Source organism: Chionomys nivalis, chromosome 2, assembly GCF_950005125.1.
Source record: "Chionomys nivalis chromosome 2, mChiNiv1.1, whole genome shotgun sequence".
Taxonomy (NCBI): Eukaryota; Metazoa; Chordata; class Mammalia; order Rodentia; family Cricetidae; genus Chionomys; species Chionomys nivalis.
The window spans coordinates 85469332-85494359 of NC_080087.1; the positions used below are offsets into that span (position 1 = coordinate 85469332).

The 25028-nt window shown below is 43.8% G+C and overlaps 1 protein-coding gene across 4 annotated transcripts in view; it reads right to left on the minus strand.

Annotated features, from left to right (window-relative positions):
* The window catches only part of Garre1 (granule associated Rac and RHOG effector 1), an 85150-nt gene that overhangs the window by 16618 nt on the left and 43504 nt on the right, over positions 1-25028 (minus strand). For all 4 annotated transcript variants that reach the window (XM_057761908.1, XM_057761906.1, XM_057761907.1 and 1 more), the window contains exons 3-8: positions 16712-16912; positions 9212-9352; positions 8821-8916; positions 8557-8718; positions 7486-7644; positions 5208-5305 (exon numbers count right to left, since the gene is read on the minus strand). In XM_057761908.1, the coding sequence (XP_057617891.1) occupies positions 5208-5305; positions 7486-7644; positions 8557-8718; positions 8821-8916; positions 9212-9352; positions 16712-16912 (857 nt within the window). The remainder of the gene's footprint in view (positions 1-5207; positions 5306-7485; positions 7645-8556; positions 8719-8820; positions 8917-9211; positions 9353-16711; positions 16913-25028) is intronic.

The following is a 25028-nucleotide window of genomic DNA, read 5'->3' on the forward strand; positions in this document are numbered from 1 at the left end:
CTACTGATATTTCAAATTGAAACCCAAGTTTCCCTAAGGCCCTGGAGTTCTGGCTGCTGCACTTCCCTACTGCCATCTCTAACCATGTCAGTCTGCTCCCCAGACTTTTATGATGGCTGTTCCTTCTGTCTAGCGTCCCCCAAATGCATGGCCTCTCATCTCAAATTAAACATCACAGCCTTAAAGGAATGTTTTCTGACTGACCTCACTCTCTAAAATAGGCTCCTTCATTCTCTGTGATATACATCATTCCCCTTGTCCTTTTCAAGTCACCACTTATATGCGCTTTTTGTTTCCTTCCCCCTTACGAAGATATTAAACTGTATTCAAGGAAGGCCCCTCTCTCTTACAATCAACTTCAAGAGGAATGTCTGGTACATAGCAAGTAGTCAGTTAAGTATATATTGAAAGGAAAACAGTTTAAATATACAAAAAGTAGCTGTTTAAAAATGGAAGTATGTCTTCCCCTTCCTTCACGATCTAGACAGGGTTTCCTTCTGCATTCCAGGGTACCTGGAACTTGCTGTGGAGACTAGTCAGTCTGTGATCAAATTCATGCTAAGTCTCCTGCCTTCTTCTTGGTGCTCGGACTACAAGAATGAACCACCATGCCTGGCTACAAGTGGCTATTTTGTTGGAAGAAAAAAATTATCTAGCAAGTCCATACTAAAAAGCATAGAATATATGTTTACCGCTGTCCCCCTTAATAAGATTCCTTTCTTTCTGTTTGATGTGCATGGATTTTTGCCTAAATGAATGTTCATGCACCACATGCATGGCACTCACACTGGTAGAAGAGGTGTAGGATTGCCTGGAACTGATGCAAGTAGCTACAACGGTGTGTGCTGGGTGGTTTTCTGCGTCATCTTGACATGAGTCAGAGTCATCAGAGGAAGCAGCCTCAGCTGAGGAAATGCCTCGATGAGATACTTCATTTAGTGACTGATGGGGGAGGGCTCAGTCCATGGTAGGCGGTGCCACCCCTGGGCTGGTGGTCCTGGGTTCTACAAGAAGGTGGGCTGAGCTAGCTATGGGAAGCAAGCCAGTAAACAGCTCCCCTCCATAGCCTCTGCATCAGCTCCTGCCTCCGGGATCTTGCCCTGTTTGAGTTCTTATCTTGACTTCCTTCAGAGATGAACAGCAATGGTCCTCCTGCCTCTGATTCCTAAGTACTGGGATTAACTTAAAACTCAACTTTCATACAAGATAATGTGTTTCTTTTATTATTATTTATTATTATTATTTGAGGTAAGATCTCATTATATAGTCCTGGCTGGCCTGAACTTGCTATGTAGACCAGGCTGACGTCAAACTCACAGGGTCTTCCTGTCCCTGCCTCCTGAGCACTGGGATTAAAGGCGTGAGCCACTATGTCTAGTTTTATTATCTTTAATTACTAATATGTGTGTGAGTCTGTGTTGGTGACTGTCAGTCTCTAAGTAAGTCAGAGGCATTAAATCCTCTGAACTAGAATTATAAATGGTTGTGAGCTACCCAAAATGGGTGCTGGGAATTGAACTCAAGTCCTCTGCAGAAAGTACACCTAACAGCTGAGCCATTTTGCCAGCCATGTTTTTTGGTTTTTTTTTTAAAAGAAAGTTTTCTATTTCTTACAAGTATGTGTGTGTTCGTTCATGTGTGTCATGGCACTCATGTGGAGATAACAACTTTGGGCACTTTTGCACGGGTTCACCCTTGCTCAGTAAGTGCTCTGCCCACTGATCTAAGGTGGTCCCTGTTTCATGACAACACTTCATACTCTCTGACGCTGCCACTGCTCACTGTATATGCCTCCTCAACTCCCACGCTCGCTGCGCACTGCTCACTGTATATGCCTCCTCAACTCCCATGCTCGCTGCGCACTGCTCACTGTATATGCCTCCTCAACTCCCATGCTCGCTGCGCACTGCTCACTGTATATGCCTCCTCAACTCCCACGCTCGTCATCCTAACAGTCATTTTCCTGTTATATCATGTGTTGACAAGCACGGAGAACGTAATAAAATATTTGTGTGTGAAAGAGAAAGACAGACATAGCGAAGGGTGTGCTGTTTATGTAGCTCATAATGGCTTAAATGTGGCAATCCTTCTGTCAGCCTCCTCGGTGAGAGGAAAATAGGCATGTACCATTATAGCTGGCTTAATAAGTTCTTGACTAGTTGTCTGACAATTATTTTCCCAAGAATGAAGTAATGTGGTCTCGCTTCAGCCTTTCCAATGAATGTAGACTTGTATAGGTCCAATATCTGTAACCTGAAAACGTAAAATGCTCAAAATTCAAAACTTTTTGATGCTAGCAATGACAATACCAGTAGAAAATTCCACAGCTGATCTCAAGTGCAAAGTCATAGTGAAAATTCAAGAGAACTGCAAATACTGTGTAAACAAGTGCTGGCCAAAGGGCATCGCTGTCTGAGACACAAAGAGCTCTGTGCTTAGACTCCACTTCCATTCTCACAGCGCCTCAGCATGTCCATGTACAAACACCTTGAACAAACAACAGTGGGATGCTTTTAGTCTCCGGCATTTCATAGGAGACACTTGATCTTAGCTCCCAAGAGAAAAAAACAAAACCCAAACCAAAAAAAAAAAAACAAAAACAAAACCTTATAATTTTTCATCATTACCAACAATAGACAGCAGAGGGCGCCTTTGCAGGGATTACAGCCTACAAGGCCATTTCAAGAGGAACAGGGAATTACAAAGGAGATGAGGAGATGACCCACACCAGCGGGCAGTGTTTTGGTAGAAAACTAACTAGCTTAGTAATAGCTGTTTACATTCACCTAATTATATAAAAGCTATGTCTGTTTTTCTCAAAATAAGAGTCCTTACAGATCCTAGTTCAGGAGGTGGAGACAACAGGATCAGGGTTCAAAGTCATTCTCAGATACAGGCCATCCTGTGTTACATAAGACCCTGTCTCATAGCCGGGCGGTGGTGGCGCACGCCTTTAATCCCAGCACTCGGGAGGCAGAGGCAGGCAGATCTCTGTGAGTTCGAGACCAGCCTGGTCTACAAGAGCTAGTTCCAGGACAGGCTCCAAAACCACAGAGAAACCCTGTCTCGAAAAAACTAAAAAACTAAAAAAAAAAAAGACCCTGTCTCAAAAAACAAAAACAAAAAACTTTTAAAATGAGATTAAATTGGAAATTTTAATTAGGAATTCAGGAATTGCAAAATCTTACAGAAAAGTGAGCCTTTTGTTTTGTTTTGTTTTGTTTTTTTAATTTTGTTTTTTTTTCCCGGATTTTTGAAACAGGGTTTCTCTGTGTAACAGCCCTAGCTGTCTTACTTACTCTTGTAGATCAGGCTGGCTCGAATTCACAAAGATTCACCTACTTCTGCCTCCCAACTGCTGGTGTACGCCACCACCGCCCGGCAAAAAGTGAGCATTTTAAGTTATTGTTTCATAAAATGATATATAAATACAGGGCTGGATGACGGCTCAGTGGTTAAGAGCACTTGCTGTTCATGGCACCCACATAGTGGCTCAATTCCAGACCTAGGGGATGCAACACCCTCTTCTGACCTCTGAAGGCACAAGGTATGCATGTGGTGCAAAACATACATGTAGGTACTTACACATACATGAAAAATAAAAGTAAATAATTTTTTTTTAAAAGACCTCTATTATCAATACACCTACCTACCTACCCTTGATTTCCACTGATTTCAGGACACTATACTAACTTTAAATTTCTGAGCTAGAATGATAGAAAGCTGAGCTGTCTGAGTGCTATAAGGTGAACCCGGATTCTCTGGAAAATCGAAAAGTGCTCTTAACCACTGAGTCACCTCTGCAGTCCCCCAAATTAATTTCTTTGTATTTATGTGGAGGTCAGTGGACAACTTGCAGGAACAGTCCATTCTCTTCTTCCACCTGTGTAGGTTCTGGGACTTGGACTCAGGTCATTGGGTTTGGTGGCATGGAGCCATCTCTCTAACCCTCTAATCAATCTTTCTTTCCTCTATTTAGTTATTATTCATTTGTTTATTTATATGAGATAGTGTCTCACATGTTCTAGGCTGGTCTGAACTTGTTTTGTCGTGAAGGACAACCTTGTAGCTGAGGACAGCCTTGAACTTCTGAGCCTCCTGGTTCCACCTTCCGAGTGCTGGGATTACAGGTGAGCATTACCAAGCTCAGTTTTATGGGATGCTGGGAACCAAATTTAGGGTCCTGCATTCTGGGCCAGTACTCTATGAACGAGCTATTGCCCAGCATACCAAGGGCCATCCTTGTACACATTTCAAGGACACATTCCTAGAGATGCAACTGTGAAACAGCCCAGGGCATGCCCTTCAGCTTCAGATACTCCATAAACTTTTCTCCAAAAAAAGCCGGTATGATTTCCTCTCAATCTGACAACCTGTTGGCCTGTTGCTGTAGTCTAGCTCAAACCACTACTTCCTCAGTATTTCTTACTGTTATTCTCAGTCAACCTACTACTCTGGGGCAGAAGCATCTTATGATCTTTCTCACTTCTGTGATGACCGGGTGAGGCTGGACAGTTTCTTTGTCTTCTTGTGCATCATGCCATCTTTCCTGGCTTATGGGGTCATATCACTGGCCTGTTTCCTTACTTGTTTATAGGAGCATATTTTCCTCAAAAATATCATCTTTTGAAGTGCTACAAATATAACTAGCTGAAAAGGGCCTTGTTTGTCCCCTGATTTACAGTGACACTTGGTATAGACTGCTATCAACTCAAGGTCATCAGGGTTGTGAGTGGAATAGATAGGATGAGAAAGGGATTCTACAGTCTCTACTCAGCTTTGGACAAATAATGGGTAACTTAGGAACAAAAGACACTAGACCCCATGGCTTAAGTAACAAGGTAACACTGCTCGTTATGGTCTGTTCCTTCTATTCCAGCTGCCGTGTGGTCCAAGGGGCTCTTTCTCAGAGGTCTTTGATTAACCATCACAGACCAGTAACAGTGATGAACAGACACCAATACACCACTGCTGCCTTAGAGGTACACAGCAGCAAGTACTGCTGCAGGTTACACAGCAGTTTAGTCTTCTGTTAAAGAGAGTCAAACTGGGTCAGGTGATGGTGGTAGTGGTGGCGCACACCTTTAATTCCAGTGCTCAGCTAGGTCTACAAAGGGAGTTCCAGGATAGCCAGATACACAGAGAAACCTCGCCTTGAGAAACCAACATAAACAAACAAACCAATAAAATAAAAATAATCAAATTACCATGTGGATGGGACTTGAACCACAATTCTGGAGCCTTCTAGACTGATCTGGGGTGCATAGGCTTCTTTATTTTCAATCTGTGCTGTGTCGACAACCACCTAGGAAATTTTAAAACAAAGGTAACCACCAGGTTCAGAGTTCCGTGACTGGCAGAAGTGTCCATAGCACATCTGTAGTGAGACAGTGAGGCCCCTGAGACAACAGCCAGCAATGATGACTGAATACACAGAAACCGAATTCTAACTGTGGATCCACTCAACTTTGCAGGCATGTACCACACTGTCGCTGTTAGAATTACAAATTCCTCAAAATGAGTGTAGCTGTATATGCCTATCACCCCAACACTTGTGAGGCTATGACAGATGTGTTATGAGCTGGAGGTGAGCCTGTGCAGTATGAGACCTTGTCTCATAATGAAGAAATAACGAGGCTGGAGAGCAGGCTCAGACACTGAAAGTACTCCCTGCTCTTCCAGAAGTTTTGAGTTCCAGCACCCACATCAGGCCAGTCACTGTCACCTGCATCTCCAGCTCCAGCATATTCAATAGTCTCTTTTGGCTTCCACACTCATGCCCCCCCACACTTAATTTAAAAATAAAACCCTAAAATAAATGTTTAAATGGAAGAGATATATGAAGGAAAGAATTGGAGAAAGGAAAAGAAGAAAGTGAAATAGAAGGGAAAAAAGGGAGGAAGAGACTATCCATACTTTATTTTAGTAATTTTACATTTTTATATGATTAAAAGGAAAAAAATAATTAGAAGCGGAGCCAAGCTGGGCCTGCTGACGCAGGTCTATGACCTAAGACACTTGCACGGCTGAGGCAGAAAGGCTGCAGTTCAGGGCTAAGGACACAGCTCGCTAGTAGAGAGCCGCATCTCTATAGGGGGTCAGGCTACTCATAGGTACTTCCCATGATTCCAAACAGCTTCTAGTGGTGTTGATTTCTACTGCTATAAATGGGGCTCCCACAGCTGGACCTTCAGGAAACATTTCCTGTCCAACAACAGCCTTTGTTGGACCTGACAGGTGCTTCCTTTCTCCTAAAGGTTCTTTGTCAGCTACACAAAGAAGCCCTGCCACCAGTGGGTAGGAAGTAAAACCCACTGGGTTCTGAGTATGATTAGACATTTCCCCCTTAGCTCAGACTGTTTTCTGAAAACAGCTTTTTCCTAATGTACACTGTGTTCCAGGGAGCATATTGCAAGAGCTTCAGCTAACGGTCTGAGAATATGGCTCAGTCTCTCTTTTCTAAGTTAGTAGGGTAACTACTATTTCTTGCTTTTCTTCATATACAGATCTTCAAGGAAACAGAGCCCAGCTCTGTGAATAGGTCCCCCCCACCTGCCCATCACAAGGCAGCACCGCCCTAAACTAGGTCACCTGAGACCTAATCTGTATGAAACAAGCTCTCCTTTCATGAATAAAGCAGAAATTAATACTACAAAGAGTATTTACATTTTTGTTTGAGATAGGGTGTCACTCTGTAGCCCTGGCTAGCCTAGAGCTGTCTCTGTAGACCAGGCTGCCTCTACCTCCAGAGTGCCATCACACCCAGCAAGTTCTTTAATTTTTGAACACTCAGATTAGCTTCTTCTAAACTCTGATGCAAATGCTCAATCTTTTAAAAGGAGCTATGACTACAAGGTAGAACCAAGTACATGCAAGTCACATAGGTGGATGTGCAGGACAAAAAACCTAACAGTAGCTAGGTGGTGGTGGCATATGTCTTTAATCCCAGCTCTTGGAGGCAGAGCACTTGGAGGCAGAGACAGATGGATCTCGTGAGTTCGAGATCAGCCTGGTCTAAGAGAGCTAGTTCCAGGACAGTGAGGGCTGTTACAAAGAGAAACACTGTCTCAAAAAAGAAAAAGAAAAAATAATCTTATAGTGATTACAGATGCTAAGCTCTGGACCCTATCCAGAGTTTCTTTTCGTTTTTTTGTTTGTTTGTTTGTTTTGTTTTATCTCTGACAGGTAAAAATATTAAAGCTCTGTCCTGTCTTGAAGTTGATACTGTGATTTTCTTGTTCGAGGCCAGTCTGGTCTACACAGCCAGCTCCAGGAGAGTCAAGGCTATACAGAAAAACCCTGTCTCAAAAAAAAAAAAAAAAAAGGACAAAAACCAAAACCCAAACAAACAAACAAACAAAACTTTCAGTTTTGTGGGGAGAGCAGGGTCTTCCTAGGTCTCCTTTTGCCTCAGTCTCCCGAGTGCAGTGTTTTTGTACATGTACCAGCCCACAGAAGCTGCTCTCATCCCTCACACATACTCACCAGTCCCGCCTGGCCAAACAGCAGCTGCACAGCAGTCTTACAGGCGCCCCGCCATGTGGACGGGCACACCTGATTCAGTACTTCTGTCACAGGAAGATCATCCCTAGGTGTGATTCCATTGTAGCAGCCCGCTTCCTTGATGAGCTGTAACATGGTATGCTACAGATCGACAGAGAGGGGAAAGTTCACATCTCAAGATTCTAACATTGGAACGGCTCCAAAATCTGTAAGAGTGCATTTATACAACCATCCTCCGAAGAGACATTCTGACAGCACCCAGATCATGCCATTTGAAAAACAAACAAACAAACAAACAAATAGGGAGGTGGGTCTGTGTGTCTCTAGCTGACCCTAGAACTCTCTATGTAGACCAGGATGGCCTGAAGCTTAGAGATCTACCTTTCTCTGCCTCCCTGAGTGCTGGAATTAAAGATATGTGCCACCAAGCCTGGCCCAACCTCAACATTTTTTTAGACAACAACACAGTATAGAGGCTCTGGTACAGCCCAAATGAGGCCAAGTTCCAGCTCTTCTAATTCCTAGGCATGACACTTTGGGCCTTGGTTCCTCTGTCAATAGGAACATGGGAACAGCCACGCCTCAGTGAGACGCTGGATTCGGTAAAACAGTGTACGTGAAGCACTCTGCTCTGATCCTTGCACCTATGGTGCTTCACAAGTGACTATCACTGCACTAAGATTTCTGCTACTTAATTCTCAAAACTGCACCAGCCAACATTTGTTAATCAACAGTAGTTCACTCAGAGTACTCCCAAACTCTGTTAAACATTTGAACAAAATTACTAATAAAACTTTCTTAGCAAATGTCTTATGAGTGCTTGCTATGCATGTGAGAGGCCCTGGGTTCAACCCCTAGCACCATACACAGACAAAAAGAGACATCACAGGCTGCATTTGGCCATCACTGTACTCAGAAAAGTTAAGTCTACTTCCTGATCTCTTCTGTGTTTTTTAATCTACATTCTTCAAAAGTCCTGAAGTTTCCCATAAATAGTTTTATTTCCAAGTGCACACTCAGTTACTGGAACCCAAGGAATCGATGGAAAGCTACCGTCTTAAGCTTCAGATTGTCAGCAGCCGACTCGTTAAAGGAGACCCCCTTCAGGAAGTGCGATCCTATCTGCACAGGGACGGTGGGAAGCTCACACTGCATGGGCTGTGGGGGTGTCTGCCTTCGCCCCGTCTGTTGAGCTTCCGCTTCGCTGCAGCAGCCCTGGTAAAGGTTTGGATAGGAGAGTGGAGGTGAACCCACAGCTCGTGTGACAAAGCACTGGGTTCCTACAGAACTGAGTAGATAACTCCCAGAGAAGTGTACCTGCAAACTCGCTTCGATGGCCTTTGGGTTCAGGTGGAAGCCAGCTTTCATTGCATATTCACAGTGGCCTAAGCTTTCCAATGCTACTTTATATGCCTGCAAGAATCAGGATTATGCAGCAGATCAGAATATGATCAAGTCCAACAAAAATAGGAACTTTAAATTTCCAGTGTGGAAGGGAGTAAGGAAGGCTAGTTAGGAGGGTGAATATGACCAGAATACACTATATGCATACATGAAATTCTATACTATTTGAACACATAAAGATTAGTTTAAAATTTTCTAGGTATTATTACTTTGTTACCTTTTTAAGTGGTCCAACACCATTACTCTAATCTTGCCCCTTGGTGGAATCACTTCTCTATGCATCTGCCAGTACTGAAACACTTACCTGCAAAGCACTGTCAATTCTTATATTCAGCTCTTTCAGCTGGTGCTCAGGAATCGCTGCACTCTGAGAACAAAAGAGTTGCTGGACTTCAATTCCCGCCAGGCGTCCATCACAGCCTCTCTCTCTTAATCTAGATGTTGCCTGTGATGTAAATAGTAGCCAGTAGGTAAAGGAGGACACTGCAGTTACTAGCAAAGTTCAAGCAGCACAAAACCAGCAACAAATCCTACACCTCATATCAGGTATCAAGCTGGACATACGCCAGGGATCTGGACTGTTCACACTGCAAAGTCGGCAGTCTGAAACTTCGCAGGTTTATTTGTTTGATCTTTTTGGAGACAGTTTTGTCACGTAACCCAGAATGGCTTCAAGCTTACAACTGGCATGCCTCAGCCTCCTGAGTGCTGGGAATATAGGCCTATACCACTATGCCTGGCCAAATAACATTTCTGGGAATTTCTAGGAATTTCTCTGTTCTTCTACGTCAGGATAGGAATATTAATATTTAAAAAATTCACAGAACAACAGGAAAGCTAGTAGCTTCAATGCTGTGAAGTTCAAGGCTTTCGTTTCACAAGAACACACCAGCCTACAGTCTAACCAAGCCCTGAAACCTAATAGTTTTAAGATTTAAAAACCATTTGACTCTAAGAATCTTCAGTGAAATGTTTGGCGTCCAGGGGTTGTGCTAGCTACTGACAGACACCACCCCTAGCCGTAGAACATAAAGCCTAGTCCCTGCCTTCCTAGAGTTGATGGCCTTGCCAGTCAAAAAGGTGAACCATTAAAACTCTAAGAGGGAGCACAGTAGGCACTGAAAGTGGCCCTGAGGGGTCACCTTCCACAACCCTGTAATCCCAGTACTCTAAGGCTTAGGTACAGGATTACGAGTTCCAGACCAAACTGGGCTACAAACAAGAGACTGTCTCATAAAATGGCAATTGTATGGTGGGGTTATATCAAGGCACTAATGAATCCTAATATCCACCAAGGATCCAAAACAGTCTAAGGAAAAATACATAAAATACAACAATAAAGCAGGAAAATGGCCAGAGGCAAGACAGTAGTCTCACATGGCAGGATGCGGTATGTCACAGTGAGGTATCCATGTCTGACCTTAACAAAATAAGAAGCAAAGATGGCTGACTTTAAACTCAGAATAGTGAGGCAGAAATGGAAGGAAACATTTCAGAAAAGTATGATCCACCCTCCCAAAATATTCAGTTTTCAGAATGAATGAAAAAGGTGAGGAAGCTCCTTTGGGTATATGACTGAGGTTGGCATAAGTAGACCTTGAGGTAGAGGTTCCCCATTTTTGAGAAACTGGCATATTGATTTCCAAAGTGGCTACACAAATTTGCTCTCCATGATCAGTGGAAGAGAGTTTCTCTTGCTCTATATCCTCTTCAGCATGATATGATTTTAATGTTATTCATTCTGTCATGTGTAAGATGGAATGAATCTAAGAGTTATTTTGTATTGGGGGCCTGAGAGTGCCAGCCTCAGTGTCCCCTCAGTGTTCATGATGGCTAACAATGTTGAAAACTTCTTAAAATGCTTCCCCAACATTTGAGATTTCACTATTGAAGATTCACTGTTTAGATCTATACCCCATTTTATATTGGATTTTTTTATTAATTTTTATTGAGCTCTACATTTTTTTCTGCTCCCCTCTCTGCCTCTTCCCTCCCCTCAATGCTCCCCCAATATCCCCATGCTCCCAATTACTCAGGAGATCTTGTCTTTTTCTACTTCCCATGTAAATTAGATCCATGAAAGTCTCTCTTAGGGTCCTCATTTGGTCTGGGTTCTCTGGGAATTGTGATTTGTGAGCTGGTTTTCTTTGCTATATGTTTTGAAACTACTTCTGAGTGAGTACATGTGATAATTGTCTTTCTGGGTCTTGGTTACTTTACTCAAAATAATGTTTTCTAGCTCCATCCATTTTCCTGCAAAATTCAAGATGTCATTATTTTTTTCTGTTGTGTAATACTCCATTGTGTAAATGTACATTTTCCTTATCCATTCTTTGATCGAGGGGCATTTAGGTCATGTGATCAACTATGTTTATAGCAGCATTGTTATAGCCAGAACCTAGAATTATTTGTTTTTTAGGTCTAGTCTTGAGTTCTTTATGTATTTTGATTGTTAACCCTCTCTTTGATGTGGGGTTAATAAAGATCTTTACCACTCTGTAAAAAAAAAAAAAAAAGAAAAAAGAAAAAAAGAAAAAGGTGAGGAAGGACTGGAGAGATGGCTCAGAGGTTAAGAGCACTGGCTGCTCTTCCAAAGGTCCTGGGTTGCAATGTTGGAAGCACAGTAGTGTTAAGAAAATGCTGGGTCCCATGGCAGAAGTCAGTTCCTTGAGGATAGGAATAAAATGCTGCCAAAGTGAGTCCTGAACCTGAATAGGGTACCTCCTCTGGTATCATAAAAGGGAAGGAAAAGACAGATGGAGGTAAGCTAGAAGTACTGTTCTGGCCATGGAAGAAGAAACAATGCACCAGGGGAGTCCATTTTCACAGGGTAAGAGGCACTAGCAGGAAGCAGGAAGCAGTAGACGGAGGGCCAGTGATACATGGAAGCAGACAGGGAGATAGTGAGGTGGCACTCAAGTTTGAGAATATAAAAGGAATATTCTGGAGACTAGAGTTCAGAAGCTCTGGGGGCAGAAGGCTGTGAAGCCAGATGACGGACAAAGGTCTAAGCCCACAACAGCAGTAGAGAGGGACACCAGCAGGTCCCACCCCCAACATAACCTCCAATTAGCACTGAGGGTTTTTCTGAGAAAGTCTTTTACATGAAAGAGAAAGTCAAACATAAAATAGCAGGAAAAAGGACAGAGGACAGCACAACAAAACATTACAAAATCAGAAATGGCAGTGCTAAAACCTGCACAATCCTGTAGAAAAGGTTGACTCAAGGGGAAGGGGCAGAAAAAAAAATCAATATATTTTTGGTGTTATGTTTTGAGAAAGGGCCTCAAATACCCCAAGATGGTCTTGACCTCACTATGTAGGAACTCACCTTGAGTTCCTAATCCTTCTGCCTCACCTCCCAAGTATTATGATACAGGTGTTTGCCAGCATTCCTGGATATAGGTCCTATAAGATCCTATAACAAGCCAGGTGGTGTAGTGTTGGTGATTTAATCCCAGCATGGGAAGGAGAGGCATTCAGATCTCTGTGAATTCAAGGCTAGCCTGGACTACAGAGCAAGTTCCAGTACAGCCAGGGCTACACAGAGAAACCCTGTCTCGAAAAACCAGAAGAAAAAAAAAAGTCTTGTAACAAAAAGCAGTACATTGCAACTTAACTTGTGGGGTGATCCAATTAGATATCATATAAGAAATTAACTTAACCACAAATGATCTTGTATTCTATAAAATAGAATAGTGCATCATAGTAAAGTCTCAATTTTGAGGGTTTACTTTTTCTTTCTCTCACTGGAAAAAGAGGTGTTAGCATGTCTGCAAGAGAACCACTAAAGCGTAGCAGGAAAGGGGCACACAGCTTTGAGGTTTTGTTCTCTGCTTCTCTGCTGGCCTTTAGGATTATGTGGTGGTACTGACTGTCACAATCCAGCTCATTCTGGGTCAGACCATAACCATGGGGTCACTCCTGGTGTGCTGCTCCCTACAGCTATCACTGCAGTACATGCTTTTCAGCATGGCCTCTGTGGGCTGCTGTGGGCCTGCAAGAGAACTCCTGTCTTATGACCACAATTGCCATCTCCCCATCTCTCCTGCTTATAAAGGGCTGTGACCTGGTTAAAGATGTTTAAAGAAAAGACATTATCAGTTTAATAAGAACTTTGGAAGCAGTGGCAGAATTACTCGGAAGGAAGGAAGGAAGGAAGGAAGGAAGGAAGGAAGGAAGGAAGGAAGGAAGGAAGGAAGGAAACCACCAAACGGCCTCAAGCTAGGATGGGAGGCAAGACAGTTCTAAACGCAGGACTATTGATGGCACAGACTGAAAGAACATGGCAGCACGGTCACAGGCTGAGCCCGACTCCTGCCGGGTCAACACCACTGTGAGCTGTGGGTCGATTCCAGGTGTCTGCAGCCCACATCAGAACTGTGTGAAGCCTGGGATGTGACCGATGAAGAATGCTGCTGGCAACTGCAGCAGCTCTGGGCACTGCTTTTATTGAGGTGCTAGAAACTGCCTTTGCCTCCTGCCTCATGCAGAGCTCTGAGCACTCACGAGGCTATGAAGCAGAACACACAGCCTCGGCCTCTCACCCGCACTCTCATCAGTACTCTCTGGGTTGATGTTTTCAGATCAAAATTTCATACATACTTGCATGCATGTATAAAATATTTACAATACACATGCTGTCACTAATGAGAACCCTGATTCAAAACACAAATCAAGGATGATGAGATGGCTCAGTGGTTAAGAGCTGCTTAACCACTGGCTGCTCTTCCAAAGGACCCAAGTTCAATTCTCAGCATCCACAGGATAGCTCACATCCATCTGTAACTTCAGTTCCAGGGGAATTTACGCCCTCTTCTGGCCACCCTTCCCACAGACTGCACATACGTGGGACACTAACATATGTGAAGGCAAAAATAAGTAAGTGGGGCATTGTGATAGACACCTATAACCCAACACTTGAAAAACTGAGGCAGAAGCATTGAGTTTGAGGTCTGTTTGGGCTATACAGCAACATCCTAGCTCAAAAAATGAGAGGGAATGGGGTGGGAAGAAAGGAGGGGGATGGAGAGAGAAGGAGAGAGGAGAGAGGGAGAGCGAAAGGCACTGACGGACTTTATAAAGTCTATGTAAAATGTATGTATATATGTATGTACGTACGTGTGTCATGTGTACCTACACTCATGGAATTGAGCAATCAGGCTTGATGACAAGCACCTTCACCCACTGAGCCACCTTGTCAGCCCAAGAACTACTTTTGATTTGCTTCCATTCAAGTTTAAGTTCTGGGTGTAGAAAAGGACTAGAGCAGTGGTCTCAACGTTCCTAATGCTGCGACTTTTAAGACAGTTTTATGTTGTGATGACCCACAACTGGAAGATTATTTTTGTTGGGCTGGAGAGATGGCTCAGTGGTTAAGAGTGCTAGCTGCTCTTCCAGAGGTCCTGAGTTCAATTCCCAGCAACCACATGGTGGCTCACAACCATCTGTAATGAGATCTGTTGCCCTCTTCTGGCATGCAGGCATAAATGGAGGCAGAATGCTGTATACATAATGAATGAATGAATGAATGGATGAAGAATCTGAGGAGTCACCTGGTGGTGGTGAACGCCTTTAACTCCAGCACTTGAGAGGCAGAGGCAAGTGGATCTCTGTGAGTTTGAGGTTAGATTGGTCTACAGAATGAGTTCTAGGACATCCAGGGCTACACAGAGAAACTCTGTCTCGAAAAAAAAGATTATTTTTGTCGCTATTACATATCTAATTTTGCTACTGTAATGAATCGTAATGTAAGTATCTGTGTTTCCAATGGTCTTAGGTGACCCTGTGAAAGGTCAGTTGAGAACCACTGGACTAGAGACTGCCATGGTAGAGTGGCCAGAGAAGGAATTGTACACTAGGCAGGATGTCCCATGAAAAGGCTTTGACAGCCTGCAGCCCACGACAGCAGGTCCTCAGCAATAAGAAGGTGTAGGAATCAGAAGTCCCCAAAGGAGAACGCTCACTGTAGTGTCAGGTCCCCTCCCCCTATCTGACTGCCATGCCATTCCATGCCACTCCTCTAGTCCTGTCCTCTAGTGAAGCTGTGATGGGAAGCAGCCCATCTTTGAGAGACTTCATGTGTCAAATAAATTAACAGGAAAATGGCTCGAATCACAAGCAAAGCAACAGAAAAATTAGGTTCTAGGCTATTAGACCAGACGCTATTTTTTCTATTTATTTTTCTCAAGTTTTAGAGTTGGTATGGTCACTAATGAGTTTCACTAATAAGTTTCACTACCGCATTTCACACATCTGCCACTACACTTTGTTTAATTCACCCTCTCTATCACTGTCCTCTCCCGCTCTCCCACCCCTGCCTACATCCCCCTTGCTGGGCCCTTTTTTGCTTTCATGTCTCATGGATTGTGTGACCTCTCTTCTTCCTGCCCGAGATCTCCTCCTTCTTTATTATGGCTCCCTCTTATCACACAAACACACACAGAGACTATACACATGTCTATAGAAACTTAAATCTAGGTTCTATATACCAGATAAAAAATGCTGTGTTTTATCTTTCTGGAACTATGTTACTTAAGAATCTTTATATGCTGGGCAATGGCAGAGACAGGCAGATCTCTGTGAGTTCAAGGCCATCCTGGTCTACAGAGAGAGTTTCAGGACAGGCTCCAAAGCTGTCTAGAAAAACCAAAAAAAAAAAAAAAAACCCAAAAACAAAAAAAACATTTCTTTTTTTACATAGCAGGGCAGTGGTAGTTCATACATTTAATCCTAGCACTCAGGAGGCAGAGGCACGTAGACCTCTAAGTTCTAAGCCAGCCTCATCTACAAAGCAAGTTCCAGGACATCCAGGATGACACAGAAAAACTGTCTCAAACAAACAAAAATCCAACAAGAATAAAAACACAGAATACCCCAATAGGGTTGCGGATGTAGTTTCGTTTGTGGAGTGCTTACCTAGCATGCATGAAGTCCTGGGTTCCAACCCCAGCACCACATAAACCATTCATGGTGTTGTATGAAACCCTAGTGCTTGTGAGATTCATCTTAACAGACACTTCTGTTACCCAGCCTACCTGGCTGTCTACTGAGCTAGCTCCACTGTATCATTCTTGACTTAGGTGCCAGCCTTATCCCCTGGCTCAGATCTTTGGAGTTTCCAGTACCACTCCGACTCTAGAGCAGGGCCCTTCCTCTTGGTATGGACAACTCCTGGACCCTCTGTACTCTGTTTTTCTAAGTCTTTCTCCGTAAGTATCATAATAGCGCCTAGGATAAGTCTAACACAAAGTAGACATTCTTTTTTTGTTTTTGTTTTTCAACAGAGCTTCTTTGTGTAACAACCCTGGCTCACTTTGTAGATCAGGTTGACCTCAAATTCACAGACATCTGCCTGCCTCTGCTTCCCAAGTCCTGGGATTACAGGCTTGCACCACCACTGGCTCAAAGTAGACACTCTTTTTTTGTAATACAATGTATTTGTCATATTCTTTATTATTATTATTATTATTATTATTATTATTATTATTATTATGTATACATTGGTCTGCCTGTATTTCTGCTGCAGGCCAGAAGAGGGCACAAGACCTCATAACAGATGGTTGTGAACCCCCATGTGATTGCTGGGAATTGACCTCTGGAAGAACACTCAAATGTTCTTAACCTCTGAGCCATCTCTCCAGCCCAAAGTAGACACTCTTAAAGGTATTTGCTGTCACAAGAGTAAGCAAGCTAGCGATGCTTACAACTCAAACGTCTAAAGCAAGTGACTCTTCTGGGAGCCAAAGACAGAACTCCTGCAGTTTCTTCCATTGGAACTCGTCCAGATCCCCAGGTCAGTTACCTCAGCAGCCCCCCGCCAGGATCGCACAGCTTCCTCCAGTTCGGGTGTGTGGCCCACGCCAGACAGACTGCTGCTGTTCTTTTTTTCTGGCACAACTACCTCGGCAAAGCAAGAGTGAGCCACCGGCTGGACTTTCTGCAAGGCGTGAGTCAAAAACTGGAAATGGACTTGCACCACTGTCAAGAAACATCGGCCCAGCACCTGTGAACACAAGAGAACCAGGGGATTGTAGGTTGTGGGCTGCTCATGGATTAGTTCAATGAATTCCCAACTGTCAACAGACTTGAAATCATAAAAGCATGAAATGCTAAAAAGCCCCCGGTCTTTTGGGCCTTGGTACTGGAAGTTTAGAAGTCAAAAACATTTCAAAGCAAGCAGTAAGTTCCAGGAACAAATGGGTCTTCCAACTTCCTGCCACCTGTCCTCACTTCCATCTCGACTGTCTTTGAGTTCCTTCTGGGCAAGAGTCACTGCTAATCTCAATTATGGCCACAGAGTGTTCAGAATGCAAAGGAAAAGTCATGGCATGTGACTAAAAATCTGAAAGGTTGGTCTGACCTAGAAGAAAACATTCCACTGGAAATGGAACCCAAAGACACTGGCTGTTTCAGTGCTGTGCTAATATTGTTTTGAATAGAGTTGTCTGTCATGTTCATAGTCTTACAAAACAAGGCTGACAGACCAGTCTTCCAGGAGTCAGCAAAACACAGGAGACAATTCCATCAGCAGGGCAGAAAACCACTAACCCTACACACATCAGTGATTGGTTGGGTGGTTAATAATTCAAATAGGGTCTCACTACATAGCTCTTGCTGTACTGGAATTCACTCTGTAGACCAGGCTGGCCTCGAACTCACAGATATCTGTCTGCCTCTGGTCCCCAAGTGCTGGGTTATTAAAGGCATGTGTCGCCATGTCCAGCTGGAAATTCTTTTCAAGCAATAAATTTGCCAGATGGTAAGTGATGCATTCAGGTAACTCCAGCACTTGGGAGGTTTAAGTAGGTGCATCATGAGTTCAAGACCAGCCTGGTCTACAAAGAGAGTTAAAAGCCAGCCTTGAGGGGCTGGAGAGATGGCTCAGCGGTTAAGAGCAGTGACTGTTCTTCCGGAGGACCTGAGTTCAATTCCCAGCAACCACATGGTGGCTCACAACCATCTGTAATGAGATCTGGCGCCCTCTGGCCTGCAGGCATCCATGGAGGCAGAATGTTGTATACATAATAAATAAAATCTTTAAAAAAAAAAAAAAAAAAAAAAAAAAAAAAAAAAAAAAGCCAGCCTTGACTACAGAGTAAGCCCCTGCTTCAAAACAATAATATTATGTCGTGGGATATATTGGTCACATTCTGACATTCTCAAGACTGCCAATAAAGGTAAACCTTGAATCAGAGGGCAAAGCCAACATTTAGCTGGCCAGAATTAACCATAGTTTTTGGCAGACCCAGATATAGAGAGACACAGGAATGAATAGGGAGGAGCTTAGAAAGATTTGAGGGCCTTTTTGATCTGGAAGAGTAGAGAGGAAGGGTCAGCTGATCGTTATTCCATCACTCTTTGGATCTAGCAGGTTTTTACTACAATATCTGACTCTTGCGTTTTACTTAATAATAGAATAGAATAATCCCTTCATCTAGCATTTCAATAAAAGAAGTCAAAACCCTATGTTAATACAGAAGTGTTCCAAATTGTTAGCCCTATGAACATATTAAGCCATGAAAGAGCATTTGCCTGGAGACCAGGACATCCGTTGTCTTTCTCACTGCCTGGAGACTTTACTCCCTTTTCTTTATGTTTTTGATGGTACTTAAGAGAATTGATTTCAGGGTCTGGAGCAGAACAAGCAAGAGCTAATATCCTCGTACCTTTTTATCTTTGTACTCTAAAACAAGGTCTCAGTCGGGCAATGGTGGCACACACCTTTAATCCTAGCAATAGGGAGGCAGAGGCAGGCGGATCTCTGTGAGTTCGAGGCCAGCCTGGTCTATGAAGCAAGTCCAGGACAGCCAGGGCTGTTACACTGAGAGACCCTATTTCAAAAAAACAAAACAAAACAAAATAAAACAAAACAAAAACAAGGTCTCACTAAATAGCCCAGGCCAGCTTTGAACTTACAACTCTCCTCCCTCAGTCTCCTGAAATCTCGATTTCAGGATACACAACTGTCAGTCTGGCTTTTTTTTTTTTTTTTAACTTGACCACAACTGTGATAAGTTTGTTATGATTTCCCAGATTGGAGAATGCCTAGTTCAAGACCAGCCTGGGCAATTTGGTGAGACACTGCCCCCCCCATCTCAAAACTCAAAAGACTTCCAACCCTCTGCATTGTTTTCTACAAAGATTTAACATCCAAGAGAGTCTGTTAAGATATGGCACGAGCAGGCTGGTGGTGAGCTCACGAGGATGACGGACAAATAGTGCCAGGCAGATAGAACTTAAGTGTAAAGTTTTATTGGGGGAAGGGAAAAGAGTGGGAAAGGGAAGGGAGAGAGAAGAAGAGGAGAAAGAGAGAGAGAGAGAGAGAGAGAGAGAGAGAGAGAGAGAGAGAGAGAGAGAGAGGAGGCAGGAAAAGTCCTGCCTGCCTCTTCTGAGAGTAGCCAGAAAGAGAGCTGGGGAGCGAGTGGAGCTTGTCTGTCTGTCTGTCTGTCTGTCTGTCTGTCTGTCTCTCTCAAGACAGGGTTTCTCTGTAGCTTTGGAGCCTGTCCTAGAACTGGCTCTTATAGACCGGCTAGCCTCAAACTGCTTCTGCCTCCCAAGTGCTGGGATTAAAGGCGTGCACCACCACCGCCCAGCTGGAGCTTGTCACTTAAAGGGACCTGCTTGCCACGTGCAGAGGGGTGACACACTGTGCCAGGTTCCCAAGGAGCAGGGCCAAGGTGTGCCTGGATACTAACAGAGGCCCCTCGCTCTAACGCCACCTCATTCAGAGGATCAGCCTAAAAGATTCAGCCACATAGAGAGGATGTTCTTTACGACAAACCCAACCCAGCCTCACACATCAGAGGTATTTTGCTGAAGAAACTGGGACCGGCCAGCTCCCAATGTAACACCTACTCCCTCTGAATAATTATTCCCTCAGTGGAAATCACCAGAGCAAACAAGCCAAAAAAAAAAAAAAAAAAAACTTCATCCAAAACTAAAGCAAACCATCAAACAAAAAGCTTACACCAAAGTGTCTGTCTTCTGTAGTGAACAGCTAAATTGCAGCTGAACTCCACCCAGACCTCCTGGGCTTCCACTGCCCCTTTCCTCAGAGCTCCTCCCCATGATGTCTCTGATGGGCAGCGTGAGGGACACAGAGTAGCCAACTTAAACATACAGCTAGAGACACCTGATATGAATCACACACTACTAATCGGCTTTAATCGAGCATTCAGCATGTGCTTGTACACTACAGATTTCATATAGGTTGTACCACATTCCCAGAACACCCCATGAAGTCATCTCCATTTTAGAGAGAGGAGACTGAGGCTAGGAAAGTTATGAAACTAGGTATCAAGGTTACGACATAAAATGGATAGGGCAGAGCAGTCTCTTCATTTGTGTTGTGTCTAAGCTTTTAGCCAGTATGCTCCACTGCCTTCAGAACTCAATATCCAGACAGGCAGAGGCGGCAGCACTGAGGCCAGGCACACAACAGAAATTCAGTCTTTACTACTGAGAGAGAGCACCTGGAAGCACCCCAGTGCAGATTCAGAGGATTGGGGCTGGCTCCTCCAGGACACTCTATCTTCCTTCTCCCTTGACCTCTTGGCAGGCTATGGGAGGAGGGAAGGGAGGGGCAGTGACGATGCCACCATGCTCTGGGGTCATTCTCAGTTTCTGACCAATAAAAATGACTCATTCTTTCTAATAATAAATATATAATATGTAAATGCCTACCATGTATAAAGCTGAAAAACCATGAGGGCACACAGGACAGAGAGTGGGAAAGCCCCTGCGCCACGAGGGTTACATACTAACAGGGCTAGGAGAGACAACAAAGCCATAAATAGACACACAAGGTCAGGTTCAGCTGGAGAAAGAAACTGCCTGGCAGGTGGTGAGGAAAAGGCTCTCTGAGGTTAGAGCCCAGGAAGAAAGTTACATCTCCCACTCTGAAAGAAAGATTCTAAGAGGTGGCAGTGAAGCCTGGTGTCTGAATCACAGAAGTGTGAGGTTGGGGTGGGTCTCCCTGCTGCAGGATGCAGTGGGGGAGGAGATGCCAATCTGTCAGTCAGTCTGCTGTCTCAGCCGCTTATTATGTGCTTGACCTCAAATGAGTCATTCAATCTACAGTTCTCTGTAACAAATGCCTCCCTCCTTCCCACGGTGTGTAAAGCATCAACCCAAATTAGGATTGTGGCAAAATACACGTTGTAAATAATTAAAGGGCAACACAACCCTGAGTTTTGGAACTGGTTTCAGTGACTACTTATTCTAAAATGTCACCTCGAGGAAGACACATAAACATCACCTTCTGAGAGGACAGGGTTCCCGCCACTGCCCACCCTTTTTCTTTATCTCATCTCACTTCTTGGCCCAGTCCCCAACCCCCATGATAGACCTCACCCTTCTGATTCAGGGATGGGCCAGTTCTTGGGGAGGCCGTACTCACACAGGTTTGGAAGAGTATGTTTCTTAGACTCAGGGCACATGAGTTTACGGAATAGATTGGAAAAGTTGGAGAACGGGTGAGTGGAAAGTCAAGGACAGGTACTTACATTTAAAATAGTACTGAAGCTCCACCACAACGCACACCAGGAGCACCACACATGATAAGAAAACAAAACAAAACAAAGCACCTGTGGAATGTGAGCAATGTGTCCGTTTTACAGATGACAAAAACAGGCTTAAAAAGATAAACTTGCAGGGCTGGAGAAATGCACTGGCTGCTCTTCCAGAGGAGGAGAGTTCAATTCCCAGCAGTCACTTGGCAGCTCACAACTGACTGCGACTCCACAAATTCACTCAAAACAGGACACTAGAGCACATGAGCCTTCCATTCCCTTGTTCTATGTCACATATCTACTAAGCATGCTCTAGTTAGGGTAGAACTAAAGGGCCTTCTTCTTGGTGTATATGTTTGTTGCTGTTAAAATGTTATTTTTATGATGTTTGCCTACATTTGTATCTGAGACACGTGTAAGGCTATGTCTGAAAAGACCGACAGTGGGAACTGGACCCTCTGGAAGTGAAATTATAAACAGCCTGAACTACCACATAGGTACTGGGAACTGAACTCAGATCTCCTCCAAGAGCAGCCATCTCTCCACTCCATCTGATTGCTTCTTGAGGCAGCAAGCCATCTAGTCCAGACTGGCCTCATCAGTGCAGCCAAGGGTGACCTTGCACTGAGATTACAGGACCAGGCCACCGCCGTCCTGTTTCTTCTTAGTAAGTTTACATCTTAAGCAGATTACAAAGAGTTCTAGTTTAAGGCCATCCTGTTTGAGAACTGAAAAACATCCCTTCTGCACCATCATAGTTGTTGTGGGTCCATCTACATGTAACTCTACCTTTCTGAGTGTTTTGAAATTCTGTTCTGGCATAACTCAGCACTCACTACCTGCATGTGATAAAACTGTCGATGCCCAGCCCCACCTCATCTCCCAAAACAGCTTACCTTTTCCATATTAACACAAATGACAGACCCAAAAGTTCACTGCTCTACCTAACTCCACTTAACAGTTCATCATCGTTCTCAGACCCCTCGCAAGGCAAGAACTAAGCCATTCTGTACCTATGTCTGAGCAGATTAAAAGTCTCTAGAGTAAAAGGAAGTTGCCAGATTGGCTGCTTCCAAGAGAAATTCCAAAGCCATTCCATCATTTCTTTCTCTAACACACATATACCTTACAGATTCCACTTGGCTTCCAGTGTCTTCAACCTTGTTTTGAACACAGCCTTTTGTTTTCTTTTTATAATTCCAGAATCATTACATAATGACACAACCCACAAACCAGAATCTGATACTGATATAGTTAAATGTGTCTTGAGAGAAACAGAGAATACAACAGACTACTTGTGGACCATGGAGAGAGCTTACGAAAACTGCGCTACAGGTTAAAAATGGAAAAAAACAAGCTTACTGAAATGGCATGCAAAACACTGAAAACAGACTGCTGGTGCTGTATTGTAGTGGAATGCTTGTTGCTGGGTATGATTCCTTCTGATTAACAAAACCCTGTAAGGGCTAGAGAGATGCCTCAGCAGTTAAGAGCAATGGCTTCTCCCAGAGGATCAGGGTTCAATCCCAGCACCCACATGGCAGCTCACAACTGCCTGTAACTCTAATTCCAGGGAATCTGACACCTTCATATCAAATGTGCAAAATAAATAAATATTAAAAAAACCTGTAAGCCTTTCGGCAGCCAACATTTTCCATCAGAGAGAAGCCACGCTGTATGTAAGGAGGAGGAACCAGGGAATGCAAACAAAGTCAACATACGCTTACAATAGCAGCACCAATGCCAAATGCTACCAACTCAGATAAAGCCACATTCTGACCTAGACAGGCTCCTAGGTTGCCAGTGAAAACAGCTCCTGTCACATGGGCTAAGCACAGTGACATGCAAAACTTTAAACAGTGATATATATTCACTTTTAACTGGACTGGGATTGGGGTGGGGAGGGGTCTGCTAAAAAATAAATAGTATCAACTATTCCCAAATAAATATAACCAGCAACTATAGCATTTCCTGTATCCCAGACCTGTACCTTGGATATTTTCATAAAACCTAGATGACATATGTTGGTTTTGTGGTTCATTTTCCAAATAAATTATACCAAAAATATATTGTTGGGCTGGGGTTAGGGGTCAATAATAGAGCACCTGACTTAGCATGCGCAGAGCCCTGAGTTTAATTTCCTACCATGTTATATGTGCTGAATGCGTAAGAAGTCTTTCTTGTTCGTATTTTTGAGACAGGGTCTCACTATCTAGCCCTGGCTGGTCTAGAAATTCTTATGTAGACCAGCCTGGCCTCATACTCATACATACAAAAGACTGGTTTGCCTCTGCTTCCTAAATGTTGGCATTAAAGGTTTGTGCCAGAAACCTAGCCATTATTTTCAAGACTTTTTAAAAATTATTTTTAAACTATGTGTATTTCTGGTGTGTCGATGTAAGTATGGGTGACTGTAGAGTCCAAGGGATGGTATTAGGTCCCCTGAAGCTACAGTTACAGGTGGTTGTGGGCCACCCAACACGGATGCAGGGAGCCAACTCAGGTCTCTCCTCTTTACCTCAGAGCCATCTCTCCAGCCCCACAAGAAGTCATATTTCAGCCACACTGGTATAATTGGTTTTTTTTTTTTTGAGACAGGGTTTCTCTGTGTAATAGCCCTGGCTATTCTGGAACTATGTAGACCAAATCAGGCTGGCCTCAAACTCAGAGATCCGCCTGCCTCTGCCTCCCGAGTGCTGGGACTAAACATGTGCACCAACACCCCTTGGCTACATCGCCATAAATCCTAATATAACTAATGGTAATTATAAAAGCTATCTGGGGAAGAGACCACTGTAGTGTTGTGCAATCTCAACATTTGGGAGGTGGAAGCAAGAGAATCAAGAGTTCAAAGTCATAGTCTTGGCTATAAGAGACCCTGCCTTAAAAAAAAAAAAAAAAAGCCAGCCAGGGCATCACGAGGCTTTTTCAACAACATCAAAAAGCGTTACTTGAAACAATGCTTCAGAGAGAGAAGCTCCAAGCCCATCTGTTAGGAATACTTCCAACCAATTTACCTTCATGGTGTTCTAAGGGTGATTCTGTGGCAGGTCTTGGGACAGGTCAGAGAGGAAGCCTGGCCTAGCTGTCTCAGCAAAGCTGAAAAGGTGAGCCTCCCCCTCTGCCCTGACCCATTTGCTTTCCTTGGCATCCAACATCCAAGACACTACACTGGCTTCAATCCCTCCTGGCTTCTTAGCCACCCTGTTTCAGACTCCCTGGCCGCTTCCCAGTCATCTTCTGACCCCTACATGCTGGAGCACCCAAAGGCTTACTGGTTCTCCAGCAGCACTCAGGTGATGAGCGCATCCATCGCTAACCAACAGTTCCCACATTTTGTAGCTGCTGACCTCAGCTCTGTTCTGTCAATGTGTGTCCACCTAACTACCTACTGGAATCCACACCCTAGTTGTCTAATAGGTAACCCAGACCTATTATTCTAGGAGCTTCCTTTCCTACTGCTCTTATCTCAGTAAACAGCAGTACTAGGAAGTGACCCATGTATAAAAAGAAATCCTGGAGGTATCTTTCTTTCTTTTCTTTTTTTTTTGGTTTTTTGAGACAGGGTTTCTCTGTGGCTTTGGAGCCTGTCCTGGAACTAGCTCTGTA